Genomic DNA, 16,440 nt, shown 5'->3' on the forward strand with positions numbered 1-16,440 from the left:
AGGGATCCAAACTCAAAGAAGAAACTCCAGGGTATTGAATATATTGGACCAGAGTGTTTTCCCCCTTCAGCTCCCCATTTTCAGGTAAGAACTGAAAGACGTGACTGTTGGAAGGCAGCCACTTCCAGGGTATCCAGTTAATATTATCAAATATCCCACTGAAACCCGGAGGTAGCAACGTACTGAAGAAGGCTGTTTCCACTCAGAAGGACACGGCAATGTAGCCACATCTAGGTAGCCTAAACTCCACGCGCACTGTTAAACCCAGTTTTGTTCCCACCATTTACATTTTTTTGAATATCTAGAGACAGTCAGTGTGCAATGTCAGGTTCCTTGGGTGTTTGGTCGTCTGGACAAGCCAGGTGATCCCCTTCATTCCACCTTCCTTTTTCTCATCTAGAGGTCAGTGATGTTCTGTGTGCCCATCTTGCCCCAGGGCACAGTGATTGAATGTTACCTTCTGGCCATACCTGAAAAAATCCTCAGCTGTCATGCAAAGGCTTGAATGGCTGATAGTAATTAAAGCCACCTTGGTGTGTTCTTATGGGAATTGGGCCTAAATGCAATTAGGATTTTTGGAAGCATTCAAACAGACAAAAGGCTCAGACAAAGAATAAACCTGACCACAAAGAGAAGCAGTAGTAGCTGCACATTGATGCCTCCCAATTCAGAGCATCCAGATGCCAGTGAAAAGCAGCAGTAAGCAGTGGGAAGCAGCGCAACAAGAGAGGCCAAGGGACAACAGCAGATATCCCTCTGAGCGCTGGGATGACTGGGATTTTTGTCTTATACCCTTTGACTTGTCACACATGTTTCTCCAGAAACACTGCTGGAGATTTCAGGCAGTACCTTGAACTGCTTGCCCTCTTCATACTCCCCTGACTCAGCTTCCACTATCAGCACCTGTTTGAGACAGAAGCCTAGGCTAAAGCTGGACTTAATACAGTGCTTCCAATGTGCTATGGTTGTATGTTTTGAGGTGCTCTAGACCCCAAGTAAACAGGGACTTCCATGCCATGAAATCCAATCCACATATTTCTCATCTTTTACACACCCTATTATTTACTGAATGAACTCAGAAATCTCTGACATGCCCATCAGAAATATGCAGAGAAACTGGGTCTGTCTGCAAAACATGAAGCTGCTCTGCTGCCAGAATTCAACTGGTATGAAGTCCAGATAAACTTCCCCTTGCTGACCAAAGAGGCAAGGCTCATCTGGCTGCTCTGTTTCCTACTGCAGCAAGAGGCTGTTGCAATCAGATCTCTCCTTTCCTCCAGTCTATACTCTGCATCCATCCTTCACATGCTCCTCCCCAAATCCCTATAATTAATATTAAACGTTACAGTTTTGTCCTATTAACACAAATTGCCCTTTCCAGAGGCAGATTAAAGAGTTTCCGCTGGGGATTTCTTCTCTCCTTTACAATTCTGCTTCTGTGATCAGTGCTGTCTGTGTCTCTCACTAGCTCCTAGGGGAAAGAAGTGGGAGAGAAAGAGAAGACAAACACTTATTAGCAACTCCTTTGAAGAGCTGGAGATTGTGAATTAAACTATTAACTCCCACCTCACCAACAAGGGAGGTTGCTCCTTTCTCCCTCCTGCTCCTCATATGGGAATGGTAATTGAGAATCGCACAAGTCACGTGTAAAGTTTCAACTAAGTAATTTACTGGGCAGCATAAATCCACAGGCCTTCTTTCTCTCCATTTCTTTGGGGACGGGGGAGAAATGTTGTTGCTCAGTGAGAAATACATGCACTTAAAATACTAGAGCCTATAGACATGCAAGGGTGGGGGTGTACATGCATTCCCATTTGCATGACCCTTCCAGTTTGGTTCTTGGAACAGGAAAGAAACAGAGATGTTGGCCCTGAGGCAGCTTTAGCTCCCCTCCCAGCCAGGTGATATTTTAGCCCTGAAATCTTGAGGGGCATTTAGGGACACACCTCAGGAATTTAGGGACTCATCAGACACATCACCTGCATTCAGCACCACAAGGGCTGGCAGAAAGTACCCATACTACCATCACTGGCATGCACACCACTACACAAAAACCCATGCACCACCACAGCCAAAATTCTCCAAGTCCTCAGTCTGACTTCTCATTAACAGTAGTGCCCAGAGGTACCACAAGTCTAAAAGAGCAAGAAGTGCTGGTCCCTATTACAAACCCCCATTCATCACCAAAATCTTGGCCACCTACAAATTTGCTACTCTGTCAAATACACTCCACATCCACATCATTTGTGTTATCCCAGAGACAACTGGGAGACAGCTGAGATTCTGCTTCCTAAAAGCACAGGCCCCAGGGGAGAGTCCAACCAACTGGTGTCATTGGGGGCTTTGGACAGAAGGCAAAAAAAATTTGAGCCTGACAAGCCAAGTGAAATGGAGTATGTACAATATCTGATTTATTAAAACACTCCATAAGTAAATTGTTATTTCTGGGGCTGTGACGAAAAATGGATAACGGAATCTAGACACACACAACGCCACCAAGAAAGTCTGGCCAATGACAATTCACTATTACAGCTAGCATCCTAGTTTAAAAAGAATGGTTTTATCACGAGATTTAGAATCTATTAAATAAGATGCACATTTACATTGAATATGCTATTTATAATCAAGATGCATTTATTTAGTGTACAACAAGCCTCTTATAAAATCTGAATTAAATGCAAAACTACCTGTACACACATGGCATTTATTTAAAATGTTTCAGGATGCAGCAGCTTTTTCAACAAAGAGAACTTAATCAGTCCCTTGAGCTTTCCTTTCTCTGCTAGGACAAGGCAAGTGCAGCTGTATTGATTTCTAATATACAGCACTGCCACATGAGCCATTTTATTGGGCCAACAAACTGTTTAACAGACAAGGTCCCAGAGGTCTCAGATTTTATACAGGAGCATAGACACACCCTCCATACATAGCTGATGTAATGTTTACTGGAATTTACAAGACAATATATCATATTACCCAGTGCCAGGAGCAGAGCCTATACTTCAGGCTGCTTGAATTTAATTGTAACACCCTGTTTAATTTGTTTACTACTTTGTCCACCTTCTGCTGTTATGGCATTTTCTATACTGGATTTCTCTTTAGCTTTCCACCAAAATAGTGCAGATTTTTTTAGGAAAATTTGTTGTTCTACGAATTCAAAAAAAAAATCTCTGTATAATTTTTATAGGCACTAACTTGTTCCTAGTAATTCTGAGTGAAGATTTAGATTCAGCAGGGCTGTGAGATGTACCTCCTGCACCTCCCAGGGAGACCTGTCCAATTTCAGCCAAGTTATGAGTCCTTGGAAAACTTCAGTTCCCATAAGCTCACAGAAGTTCTCACAAATTTCTACTGAACTGGAATTAGACAGCTGCTCGAGCACAATCTTAGAACAGCAAAGACACACCCAGACGTAGTCTTTCCTGCACAGTCTTCAAGTTCTTATATCCAAGTCTTTTGGGCATTTCTGGAATGCTGAGACTTGCAAAAGACTTTTCTAGGATTTACTGGATTTTACAGGAATGTCAGTTAAATGAGAAGCTGCCCATCTCCCTGAAGACTATTTGCATGTGGGATGAAGAGAAATTAAATACTGTGACAGCTCACTTCTGCAAGCCATGAAGTGGTTCAAATCTGAATGTCAGTCCTTTATGCCAGTAGTTGCCCAGAGGAATTCAACAAGTAGAATACCTGCAATCTAGCAACCACAGACTTTAGAACAGGAGCATTTTCTAGTTTAAAAGTTCAGAAGTGATAAAGGTCTTCTGAAGAGGTGGATGACACTTATGTAGAAGAAAGAGGCTTTGGAAATTCTTGAATATCTCTGGGAATAAATATGCATATCCTTGAGCTGGGACACAGGACACAGCCCAGATTTGCAAGCATTTTCCCTGTGAGACACTCCAGCTCGGAGGTACAACATAATACCTTTCTGGAAAGGAACAAACGTCCACCCATTTTTGGTGGAGTGTTAGAAAGGGTAGAAACTTCTACCAAACCTGCAGGAACATTTCTACATTCAGAGCTGTTCTCTGGGTTAAATATCACACACTACATGTAGGGTGATGATAGATATGGATTACATAACATGCTACCAAGGTTTTAGGAACTACGATGTTATCCCGGGTTTCCACTATGTATGTCAGAAAGACAAAAGATGTTATGGTTTCTCCTTATATTTTCTATTCAGAAAGCCCATGCAGGTGTCATTGGTTATTTTGTGTGTATATATATATACACACACTCAAACACAGTATATTATTATACTTTGTTATTTTTGTGTGTGTGTATATATATGTAATAGTATTTTTATTATTCCGTCACAGAAAAATCAGTCAGCTCTCAAATACCAAGAAAAGTACATCAGAATAGCTAGTGTCTGTACAATAAAGCTCTCAAAAATTTAATTCCGTACCTAAGCTATGGTCCTTTGGCAGAGTTCTTCCACTTCAAATAATATGAATACAAAGAGTGCAATATCAGAAATATCTCCAATGTTTTTACCCACACAGAAGTCAGGTGATAGTCACCACAGTTCTGTTTCTCCCAAACAGTGACTCAGACTGCTTCAAACCAGCACTACTCCCTGCTTTACTCTCTCTATCACAGCCCAAGATGGGAGCCGGGGGGGAGGGCAGGGAAGGATGCTGTCAAATAAAATTCTCCACCCGTTGAAGGGGTTGATTTTCTCATGGATATGTTATCTGGGAGGAAAGAGGGAGATTTCTTTTCATGGAGACCAGTCTTTTCCTAGACCAGGACACATTACATGAAGAGATAAAAAGTTGAGTTATATTTGCACTTCCATGTGTAAGCAGAAATGTGCATGGACACATTTTAACATCTGCTACATTCAGACAATGATCTAAAGGTGAACATGACATCACAAGCTTCTTCAGTTCCCATTGAAAGATGCCCATTGATGTGATTTACTTCCTTTTGTTTCCAGATGACAGCTTCATAGATTCAGTAATCAAGCAGCAAATGCAAAGTGAGGCCATGTCTGGTCATAGACATAGAGATTTAACGAGAGGATTGTGATTCCCCATGTCTCAGCCAAGCTGTTTCTCACCCTCAGTGTTCCATGTCCTCCCTGAAACCTAACAAAGCCTTTTCTCTCTGCACAGCCTCCATAAATCACTTTGTCCAATTGAATTGCCTTGGTAGAGAACTATTTTCACAGGGACGGAAAGCATCAGCTGTCTGCCTGAAATAGAGGGGTAGAGGCAAGATATTTTTATGAAGACCAAACAAGTAGCTCCAGTCAGTGAAGCTGAAGTAAATTTCTGAAAATTCACTGCGTCACAGTTTCAAACAATAAAATAAAATACACCTAAGTAATAAGTCTTTTGCCAAATGACCTCTCAAAATCACTGCTTACCCCACTAGGGAATGACTGCTTTGGATGGCAACAAAACAGCCAGAGCCGCCACTCTACATGAGTAAAATAACCTCAGAGTACATCCCCTAACTTGGACAATCCCAGAGGACTGTGATATTGAAGCAAGAAACATGTTCTACCAGAGAGAGGCCCCTACTGATACATTACATCTCAACAGTGCTATCAAACCTGAAGGCACCTCAAATGGGTGAAAAACCCTTTCTTTTCCTAATGTAATGTGAAAAGCTATCTTATTACCACAACTTTCTGGTGCATTGGAAACTGAGGTCATTAACAAGAGCAGTTCCATACCTCCCTTCAGAGTCAAAAAGCTTCATTAAAGCAGATGGAGGATCAGACCTTTTTTATTCATTAAAAGAAAAGCGATCCAACAGGCCTTCTTTTTATCCTTTAGATGTCTGACATGCAAATATTTCCATTACTAAAAGCTTAAAAAAAAAAAAAAGAAAAAAGAAAAACAATAAAAGAAACTGCAGCGTGTTTCTTTCAGTCCAGAAGATAAATCATACCACTTGGTCATGTGAGTGAATTGGGGCACGTAAGAGGATGTTTCAGTATCTAAACACTTGGACACTGTGGGGCCACTTCAGCATCACTGGCTGTCAGCTCCTGATTTCCTTTCTGAGTCCACTGTTTGCAGTGAAAATTTTTCTCTAGAAAGTTCCACTTCTTGGTGTCTCCCACACACATTGTATTGAATTCACGAGACAAATGAAGCAATTAAGGTATGCAACGTATTTGTTTCCTTCTTTCTCTTCTTATGGTTTGTTTTTTTAATCCGTGACAACAGGAATGAAGAGGATAATGTGAATAACTCTAGGTCTGCCCTATATGCTTCTACCTCTGTGTAAACATCTCCCAAAATCTGGTTCCTGCTTACCTCAAAATAAATAGAGGGTTTCTTTCATTTACAAGCAAGGTACAGGGTAGAAAAGTTCCGTTTCCTGCAGCACTTGAGGGCTGCTAAGGCAGGAGCAATGGGCTTCACAAACCTAAAAGCTAAGGCAATATTTCCAATGACAGCGTGATGTTCCGCACATACAAGTTCTGGCAAGTCCAGCTGTTAAAGCAACTTCGGCTTATTTTTCATGCACACAGTAATGTAACCAAAAAACTTTCAAAGAAATAGTACTTCTGCGTTCTGTGAGATTGCCTTGTAATTATTCTGTACAGGTCAGAAAATAATTAACTTATGACCTGCAAATCAAGCTCCTGATGGAAGTAGCAGTGTGTTTTCTTTAGGGCTACAAGGTCCATGCTGCTTTCTTACTACATAACACTACATAAATTATAACAATGACAAGCCGATGATATGCAGCAAGACTACTCACAGCTCAAGTCAAATGTCATTATATGACATATGAGACGTGGAAATTTAGTAATAAATCAACACAGCTAGGGGAAAAACAACCATCCAATCTTCTTTGTTTCATCTTCTTCAGGGATTACTGCCTTAACCTGATTCATGCACCCGACACAAGGAGGCAAACACATTCAGGTCAGGAAGACCTGAATGCTGCACTCAGCAAGCACTTCACTTGGCCTTCTGCAAACATATAGTCAGTCATTAAGTCATCCTAGCACAGGGCATCACACCACTTCCAAAGAGACTATGATCACAGATTGGATATCACTAGACTCATGGGGAATGTGTTTCCCACAATGAGAAATCAATACAGTCCCTAATCTACTTGTCAAAAAATATATTGCCCAGGAATGTGAAGGTCAAGGACAATCGGCGTAACTGCTTTTTTTTGCAGAGAACGATGTAGGGCAGGAACCTTCAGATTTAAGATATTCAGCATATAATGCATATATGCCTTTGCGTGAAGGGAAAGCTTATGTGCATTGGTAGAAACAGGACAGTAAACATAGATGCACCATGTGGGCACTTCAAATGTACAGCCTGTAGGGAAGGAGGAGGATATGAAGTCCTCAGCAATTCTGTACAGGACACTTCTACTTGACTTGGAGCATTGCCTATTGTCTACTTGGACAAGGGGTAATGGGCACAACCTGGAACACAGGAAGGTCCACTTAAAATGAGAAAAAACTTCTTTACTGTGCGGGTGCCAGGGCAGTGGCACAGGCTGCCAGGAGAGGCTGTGGAGTCTCCTTCCCTGGAGACATTCAAAGCCCACCCGGATGCAGTCCTGTGCCCCCTGCTCTGGGTGTGCCTGCTCACGCAGTGGGGCTTGGACAAGGTGACCTCCAGAGGTCCCTTCCAACCCCCACCAGTCTGTGATTCTGTGACTATTACACACATTTATGAGAAAACAAATATCATATATAACAACAACACACTTTGTGTGGGTGGATGTGGGTGTGCATGGCTGTAAAAACCTTCCCTGGTCAAAGTATAACACTAAGTTTTCCTTCAGCTTTCAAAAAAAAAAAAAAAAAAAAAAAGAGAGAAGAAAAAAGAAAGTACTAAAAAAAAAGGCAGTTGATAGGTAGTTGTCTCGCCCCTGGTTCCTGCATACCGTTTTTCATCTGCTCTGTATCTTCAGCTTTCAGTCATCCCATCAAGGGCTCAGATTGCCAGTAACATACCTTGGAGGTTTGTGCCTCTCAGCATTTCTCACCCTGGGTGCAGCTCCTCAGAAAATGTCCTTATGGAACCAGGAGACAGTTTTATCAGGACACACCGTGCATGGAGTACTTCATAACCAATAAGCTCCGAGAGTATTGACCAAGTTCAGGTTTGTTACTTTTTCTGAGACAAACTCTATTCTATGGTTAAACGTAACATTTTTTAAACGAATGGGCAAAAGACTGTCAACAGTGATATTTGGTCTGAAATCCAGCCAAAAATATCAACCACCTACACCACAAATCCCTCGGCTCCATCCCTAGTGGCCTTCTAACCTTAGCCTACAAGCTCTGCTGAATTTCCTATGCAAAACTCTCCAGTGGTTGTTTTCCACAGATCCACTGCATATCAAAACAGAATTTATCAAACTTCACCAGAGTTTTATTTTAAACATATTTTTTGAAATATGGGTAAGATGAACCTTTACATTAGTTTCAGCGAGTTCTCATTCATCTGTATATTTTTCAGTTAAAAAAAAAAAAAGACTAAAATTTAACTTTACAAAACACTGCAGGATCATTTTATGGTGTTATTTTACTAGCAACTATTTTGAAAAAAAAAAAAAAAAAGAAAAGGAAAAATAAAAGCAAGCATTCCAGGTTCTTAAGTTTTTAAGAAAATTGTATTTAGTTGAACCACCTTGCAAAGAAACAGCTTACTATACATGGAAATTTACTGGATAGGAATTTGCTTCATAGAATCCTTCATAAAATTCCCTGAACTAAATTTTAATTTAAAATTTATTTTTCATTTGTTCAATGTCAAAAGGCAAGTAGTGCTGCTGTAGCAATTTGAACCTCTGTCTTGGGAAACACAATTCAAGTTCTTGGGGCGCTGTTTCCTCATTAGCCATTCTCCAAAGGACAAAGTGACAATAATTGATTTGGTATTCCCAAGACACGCTGGGTGTACTTTATTGTTGTGCAAGCCACTTCTTCACTGAAAATCCTGTAAATTTATTTGGGGAAGGAACGTGATGTGTGTGCATGTTCAGCTTGAAGGAGTTCACTCCCATATATTAATATCAGAAATTTGATTTTAAAGAGGCAAGCAAAAGAAACTAAAAATGGCTGTGCTGTACCTCCTATAAAATCCAGAGGTGAAAAACAGATCAAGAATGAAATCAACTTGCAGCTGTAAATGAAGCTTTAGGTTAATTCTCAGCACAGGGTGCATGTTCATCTAGTCACAGAGCGATTTCCAAGGCCTTCTGGGTTCCCCTTGTCTTTAAGCGATACTATCAACTATCAAAAAGAAAATGAACTCACAGACTATCAGGAACATTGAAAGATTCATTTTCTTCACAGAGGAGAGAAGAAATTCACTGGCATTCTTCAAAGGGAAAGGATCAGGGAGGAACCACATGAAGGAAACTGAGAGAGCAGATATTGCCTGACACTCATAGCTCAAAAAATAATGAAGAAAAGGGCATAATTAGAAAGCAGATTTTTTTTTTTCAGCCATGAAGGACTCATACCTACTGATGGACATATCACTGTAGTCTACATTACTCCTCATGCACATCTTTTTCTGCAGGTGTCCCCAAATTTTAGCTGAGTGATAAAATGAAATTAAAAACATTATGCTTTTTTTTTTAACCATTACATTTCCCCATGGCTCCTGTTGCATTGCCTGAGATGTCCGATTTGATCCTTCCTACCAAAAGGCCTGATCTGCTCCTACTGTACAAAGTATCAAGAGAAGATATATTGAAACAGAGACTTATGGCTATACGTGCATTTCGGTAACCCTTGTTCTGGAGCAGAGCCAGCTTTTGACTGGTAATTAATAAATAAACATAACAAAATTATTATTTGCTATTTTTTGCCTGAATCTCTATAAAGAATAAAATTTGGAAAGCCTCAGACATGGTGACTGAGCTTTTGGGAGAGGAGATAGGCCAGGAAATTATATCTTGTACAATTGCCTTATACAATTAACCATGACTTCAACTCATCATTCAGTCTACATGTCTTCGGCTTTCCGGAGATCTTGTGGCAGTTCCATGTTTCAGCACTGGGGGTACAATGTCTGCCCAGCAACATATAACAGCAGCTCCTTCTTCTTGGAGAGTCATAGCAGGTACCCTTCAAGGTTGTAACCTTCACCATCTTGGCAAGACTCACTTCTGACTTCATTAGCACTCATCCCAGAGACCCCAAGGCAAAAGCATTATTTCACAAATTCTTTGTCATATCCCTGTCTTCGTCTCCCTCCACAGCTGCATCTTATCCCACCAGCCATCTAATGGCCCACTCTTGGTTATAGTCATATCCTGTTTCTGGTAATCAGCATCCATAGAATAGCCAACCATGGTATCACTGAAGATCAAGATCTTGTACAGAAATCATCGGAAGCCAGTGATGCCTGAAACAAATGAAAACAAGTTGTCCTTCTGTCTAAAGCACTAAAGAACAAGTGAGGAGAAACAGAAAAAATCACCAGCTGCACTGGCTGGACAGAGTCATTAGAGAGTCCTCAACCATCAGTACTAGCTGAAAGGTTTGAATCACAATAAGAAAGGATAAAAGTCAAATTCACCTCCAGTGAAGAGAGTAATGAGATTATCATAATAAGACAGAGTCAATAGCTAGGCCTCTGTCATAGAGCAAGTGTCCTCAGCCCAAATCCTGCAGCAAATTCCTTTCCATTGAGGTAATCCTAGAAGTGCACAGAATTGTCCCATCTGTTGGTTGCTGCACTGGTGACGTGTCACTGTCTGCTGCAGCTTTTAAAATACTGACCTGCTCCTGAAAGTTTAGATGTAAATACTGACCTCTTAAACAAGAAGGCATTTTATCCTACTCCAGCAGTTACCCTGCAATACCCTTCTTTGTGGTATCTTATGTTGAACAGGATCCATCACTCACAGCCCAATAAGATGATGACACAGAAGCTTCCCAGATGACTTCACCTACAGTGAGTTTTACAAGACTCATCCACTTTGAAATGAACTACTAAAAACCACAACAAGATGAATACACAGAGGGTAATTCTAATTTTAAGAGCCTCATTTAACATCCTGATAAGTTACCTTCAACACTGTCATTTGTACAAGTGGCACCAGAGAAAGACAAATGCTTTTCAAAAACATACAGGCTCTGCTTGAAAAAATAAGAGACCTGGCAAGTAAGCCCTCCCCAAAATCACAAAACATTGCAGCAAAACCGAGCAGAGAGCTAAAACCAAGCCAGGACAGATCCAGGGAGAAGAGTCCTGCAAGCAGGACCTGATGACAAGGGTTACTTACGGTAACAGTGATAAAATTGACTTTCAGCCCTTATTAGATCTCCAGACCTGATTTCCAGTTTATCTGCCCTTAGCTTCTTGGAAAGCAAAAGAAAACTCAGAATCAGGCACTGTACAGAACCAATGTGGGTAACTTCACTGCGGATATCCCTATAGATGGAGTTTCAGTGGGGGCTGGGTGGCTGTTCCTTGAATCATCTGGGTTAAGTCAGAGGATGGGAATTCCAAGCATGTGGAGCCACCCTGGCCAAGGTCTGATACACACAAGCAGCATGCATTGCACCAAGGCAAGCAAGCACCAACTCCCCTGGCACCAAGAGGAGATACAAAAGTGTATGATATAGAGGCAGATAACCCCAGCCAAAAAAAAAAAAAAACCAAAAGGGAAAAAAAAGGCAGCACCAAAAAAACCCCAAAACAACGCCCAACACTCCCCTCCAAAGAAATCCCAAACAAACAAAAAAATAACTCCACCACAGAAACACAAACAAGGAAATTTTTATCCAGAATATGTTACTTTTCCAACCACAACAGGTATCTTTGGGGTCCTCCTGATAGGAAACACAAAACTCAGATTCTTTAAATGTACATTTCTTTTGATTTTACTCCCTGATCTAAATAATCTTGAAGCCTAGACCTGCTCCAAACATCTATTGCAAATTGGTTTTGCCTCTATTTCCCTAAATGCCAAAGCAAATAATACTCCTATTTCTCTCCAGTAAGAAGAAATATGTGAATACCAGCAGAAGAGTCCTTAGACCCACACAAATGACACTGTTGCCATCACCACCAAGATAGATGACAGCAAAGCAGGTAAGTTCCTACCCTGGGAAAAGCAATTTTGAGACCCTTCAACAGGAATAACTGTGAAGCTTCTTGATCTTATACACAGCCACCCTGCTCCCCTAACCCAAGGCCGGGCAAGGACAGCAAGTGGGAACAAAAGAAAGCAAGTCCAGATTACTTTGGTATAAAGAAGTTCAAACTTACAACCAAGGTAGAAACCATATGTGACAGTCCCATCTCTTAAAGAGCCTATTTCTAAGGGAACCAGAAGGCTGACTAGCTTCTAGATTTAACCCACAGATGCCAAGAGATGATTCTGCCTCCTGCTCTTTGTCCTGCTTCCCAGTAAAAATGCAGGGAAATACCATTTCTCTCCTGCTGTGCAGGTACTGTTAACGCTCCCAGCATGGAGCTCCTCCTCTGGTTTGTCAGCACTCTGGGGGCTGGAAAAGCACAGTGACAGAGCCTCATCCATGCGGGGATAAATATCAGGAGAGAATGTACAGCAAGGAGCCAGCAAGCAGCAGGCAGGAAATGCTGCATGGAATCACGTCCCCAGGAATCTCTATGAGTTGAAATCAGAGCCTGTTATTAATCTAGCTAGACATTGAGACCCAGTAGCTGGAGTAAATCAGATTAAATTCCTTCTGTATCAATGGCTAGAAGCCAAGCAGGTCTTTCTTCCCTTTTCTTTTGAATGACTACCCAAAGGATATTTCTGCCTGCTTACCTAAATAAACATACTGCTTTGAAACAAATAAAAACAGGAGACAAAAAACATCACAGGAATTTTAGTCTGGCAGGAAGGTCCTTTGAGATACACCCAAAGTGAGAAGGAAAACTTAGTTATTTCCTAGCCTGGGGGGCTACAGCAGTGGTAGAGCAAGCAGTCCATTTCACCTCCACCCTCCCAATGTGGGATGGCACAAGTCTTTGAACAGATAAAAACAGCTAAAAAGGAGTTAAAAGTGACTCTTTCTTTGCTATGAGGAGTTTTGCAAAGCACAGGACAAGTAAACAAAACAAAACTTAATGAAGAAAAATCCCATTACACCAGGACAAGAAAGAAGAAAGAAATCTTAGATTATTTAGGAGAGTTAAGTTTTAATTTCAGTTCTTAGAAGTTGATGAGAAGCTGAGCAAAGTGACATGCTGACAAAGTGACTAAGAAGCCCATTTCTCCCCACCCCGACCACCACACTCAGCACCCTGCGAGCAGAGCCGGAGCCCAGCCTGCTGGAGCTGCGATAAGAAACTGCTAAATGCTCCTTACCTGCCCTGGCCTTGATGGCTCTGATGTTTGCCAAACCTCTTTGCAAAACCAAATGCAAAAGGGAAAAAAAAAAAAAATATATCAAATAAAGCAAAGAGAAAAGGAAAAAAAAAAAAAAACAAAAAAAACCAACAGAGATGTTCCTTAAAAGCAAACAGCAACACATAGCAACTGCTAGTCAAGCAGATCTTCCGCGAGATGGAGACTTAAGGCACGTTATGCTTGCCCTGTCAAGGGAGACGATTTCAGAGACTTCTTAAAAAGACAGAGATTCGGGTTAAAAAAAAATAATGAAATAAACCAAAACGAATCAGCGCTTTAGAGGTTAACAGCTTCTGCTGAACAACATGCATTTATCCAACCACATCCTAGAGCAGTTTTTTCAGATCCGAGACCAATGAGCACAGCTAAGAGGAGGGCCTTGGGATGGTGGAGAAGCTGAGTTACCCCCTCCCCTCTGCCTTCCCTCCGCTCCACCTCCCTCCTCCTTTTTTTTCTTTTCCTTTTTTTTTTAGTTTAGTAAATTAATGCAGCAAGAAACTCCCAAGATCTGGTGAGTCCTAGCAGGGGGGAGAGGGCAGAGGGGAAATGAGATGCATTAGGAGGACACTGAGCCACTTTCTTTCTGAGCACAATGGGAGTGCTTCCCAAGAAACTTCCCCTTCGCTCCCCTCCGCTCTAGCCCTGAGCAATGGGACACCTTCCCTACAACAGCAATAACTTATTCTGGAGGAAAACAACCCAGGAAGCAAGAATCAACAGCAGTCAAACAGCGGGCAGGAAAACGACACAACCGGGACTGCAGCACGGCTCCACACTGGCAAATTCCTGTGGATGTAATTAGGAAGACACCCCGGCCAGCAGCGGAGATTAAAGCTCTGGGTTGTTAAAGGTGTTCCCCCCCTCCCATCCCACCCGCCCCCCCAACCTGATGGCAAACCTACACCCTCTGCGTCTCCCCCTCTCGCTAGCCTGATGTCCGGAGCGAGATCCCGCTGAAGGGAGATTTCGGTGCGGGAAGCCTGGTCCTCCGGCCCCGAGCACCACTGCAGTGGCGGTGGCGGGGGCACAGACGGAGAGGAGGGACGAGCCAAGGCAGCGCCGGAGCGGAGCCGGCGGCCGCTCGGCATCGTCCGCGGAGCGCCGCGCACCGCCGCTCTCCAGGGTGCTGACCCGGGGCGCCGCTCTCCGGGGTGCTGACTGGGCCGTCGCGCACCGCCGCTCTCCAGGGTGCTGACCGGGGCCACCCTTCCTCCTCCTGTCCCGGGTGCTGACCGGAGCCCTCCCGGCCTCCCTCCCCCGCCTCGGGAGGGGTGGCTCGCTTCCCCTACCAATTTTCCCCAAGTACCGGGTTACTTTATTGGCCAACACCACCGGCCCACCCCTCACGGAGTACAAAAAAAAAAAAAAAAAGAAAAAAAACAGCGAGAGCTGGAAAAATGTGCAACGTCAACGCGCTCGGAGTCTACGTGTGGGAGACGATCGTTTTCTTCAGGTAAGGCTCGGCTTTACGGGAAGAGCGTGCGTGCACTGGGCTGGACAGCTGTGCCTACCCCAAACTCGGGGCATGGACCCTAGACACAGCCTCAGCCTTAGGACAGCGGCTTTCCGCCTTTCTCGAGCTGCCTTTTCGCCTCCTCTCGGTTCTCCGAGATTGGCTGTCGCACAGCCCCGGGCTCGGGACTTTCCGCGGCTTTGGGAGTTACTCCGTTTAATTAGCACCGCAATCTCGCTAACCGCAGTGCTGAAAACACCGACCCCGGCTGGTTGCAAAGTGACAACTAGTGGCGGCTGGGAATGCTGCACTTGAATTTGCCCGGGTAAATATTCCCACCTCGCCCCCTCCCCATCCTCACATTGCAGGTTAAGGTGAGTTCCATGGGATGCTTTCACTGCTTACCTTTTGTTATCTTGAGAAATCGTGGAACTCCTTTTCACGGAGGACTCCGCTTGCTATGTCTAAAGTCACTGAAAGCAAAGAAATAGTCACCTTTGTTCCCAACTTTTTTCTTTCATGTTGTTTTCAACGTCCTTCCCTTGCAGAATGAGATGAAAGCCAAAGAGGATGTGGGGAGCTTTTTGCTATTATATCCATTATTGTCTAGCTGTATCATGACTCTGTTTTAGATGTGATCAGTTTCTCATTCAGGCTTAGGTAGGAGAAGGAACAGTTGTTGTCTTAAAGTATTGTCTCTGGTCCACCTCTCCTTGCAGTGTTTTTATTAAATGGATTTTCCAAAAAAAAAGTGGAAGGTAGAAGCTCTTCTGTATTTGCATGAATCATGCAGCCTGCTGTAGCAAGTGACAGATGCCAGATACGTACAATTGGGGAAGAAAAAAATTTAAAATAAAATAAAAAAATAAAACCAAACCACAAGCCAACACTTCTTTCATATCCTGAACTTGTTCATCTGTCTTATATTTAATTTCAGTTGCGTGGCTCTTACTTCTGCATTTCTGTATTTTAACAATCTCATCTTATAGTTTTACGTGAAAGAACAGACATTCACTTATACACTCTTGGTGTAATACTTATTATTTTATGAGTCACAGTAGCAGACCTACTGCTACTGGCCAGACTTTTCTAGCTAGCAGCCTCTTTCCTTTTGGTCACTAAAGTCTTTCCAGGTATAAAAATTGGGATATCCCCACTTTTCTGTAATTCCACAGAAAATCAAAGACAGCAAGATGTAACATGAACACAAAGCATTTAATGGTTATCTGTATGGTAAACCAAGAAAGAATTTCTAGAAACAACTAAAATCACCAATATCTGAAAAGCAACGCACAACACTCAGTACTTCAGAGCCATCCTTTCTCATCTTATTTAGTCACAAGTGTAAAACAGCACCACACAGTATAGTGGGGTGGGCTAAAAGGAAGCCTATGTATGCACAATAAACTCTTTAATTAAACAATGTTGAAGCACAGAGATAAAATACAAGATTAAACAATACATAAGTGCTCTGGAATGCTGTCCCATGAATAAGCTAGAAAGCAAAAGGAAAAATTAAAACAGCATTTCCAGCCTTGCATTTCCTGTGGCTCTTGCATTAAAGCATCTGTCCAGCTCTCCTGCGAGCTGCCTGAGCAAGTGAAATTGATACATACTTGCCTTTCTGACCCTGTTCCATGATG

At 42.5% G+C, this 16,440-nt stretch overlaps 1 protein-coding gene and 1 long non-coding RNA gene across 3 annotated transcripts in view; one reads left to right on the forward strand and one right to left on the reverse strand.

The window, feature by feature from the left end:
* LOC142061506 (uncharacterized) overlaps positions 1–16,440 on the reverse strand; it is a 190,358-nt gene that overhangs the window by 147,535 nt on the left and 26,383 nt on the right. The gene's annotated exons all lie outside the window — the stretch shown is intronic.
* The window catches only part of GLRA1 (glycine receptor alpha 1), a 41,148-nt gene continuing 38,966 nt past the window's right edge, over positions 14,259–16,440 (forward strand). The window contains exon 1 of the mRNA XM_075102658.1: positions 14,259–14,797. Within this exon, the coding sequence (XP_074958759.1) occupies positions 14,742–14,797 (56 nt within the window). The 5' untranslated portion in view covers positions 14,259–14,741. The remainder of the gene's footprint in view (positions 14,798–16,440) is intronic.

The sequence above is a fragment of the Phalacrocorax aristotelis genome, chromosome 8, assembly GCF_949628215.1.
Source record: "Phalacrocorax aristotelis chromosome 8, bGulAri2.1, whole genome shotgun sequence".
NCBI lineage: Eukaryota > Metazoa > Chordata > Aves > Suliformes > Phalacrocoracidae > Phalacrocorax > Phalacrocorax aristotelis.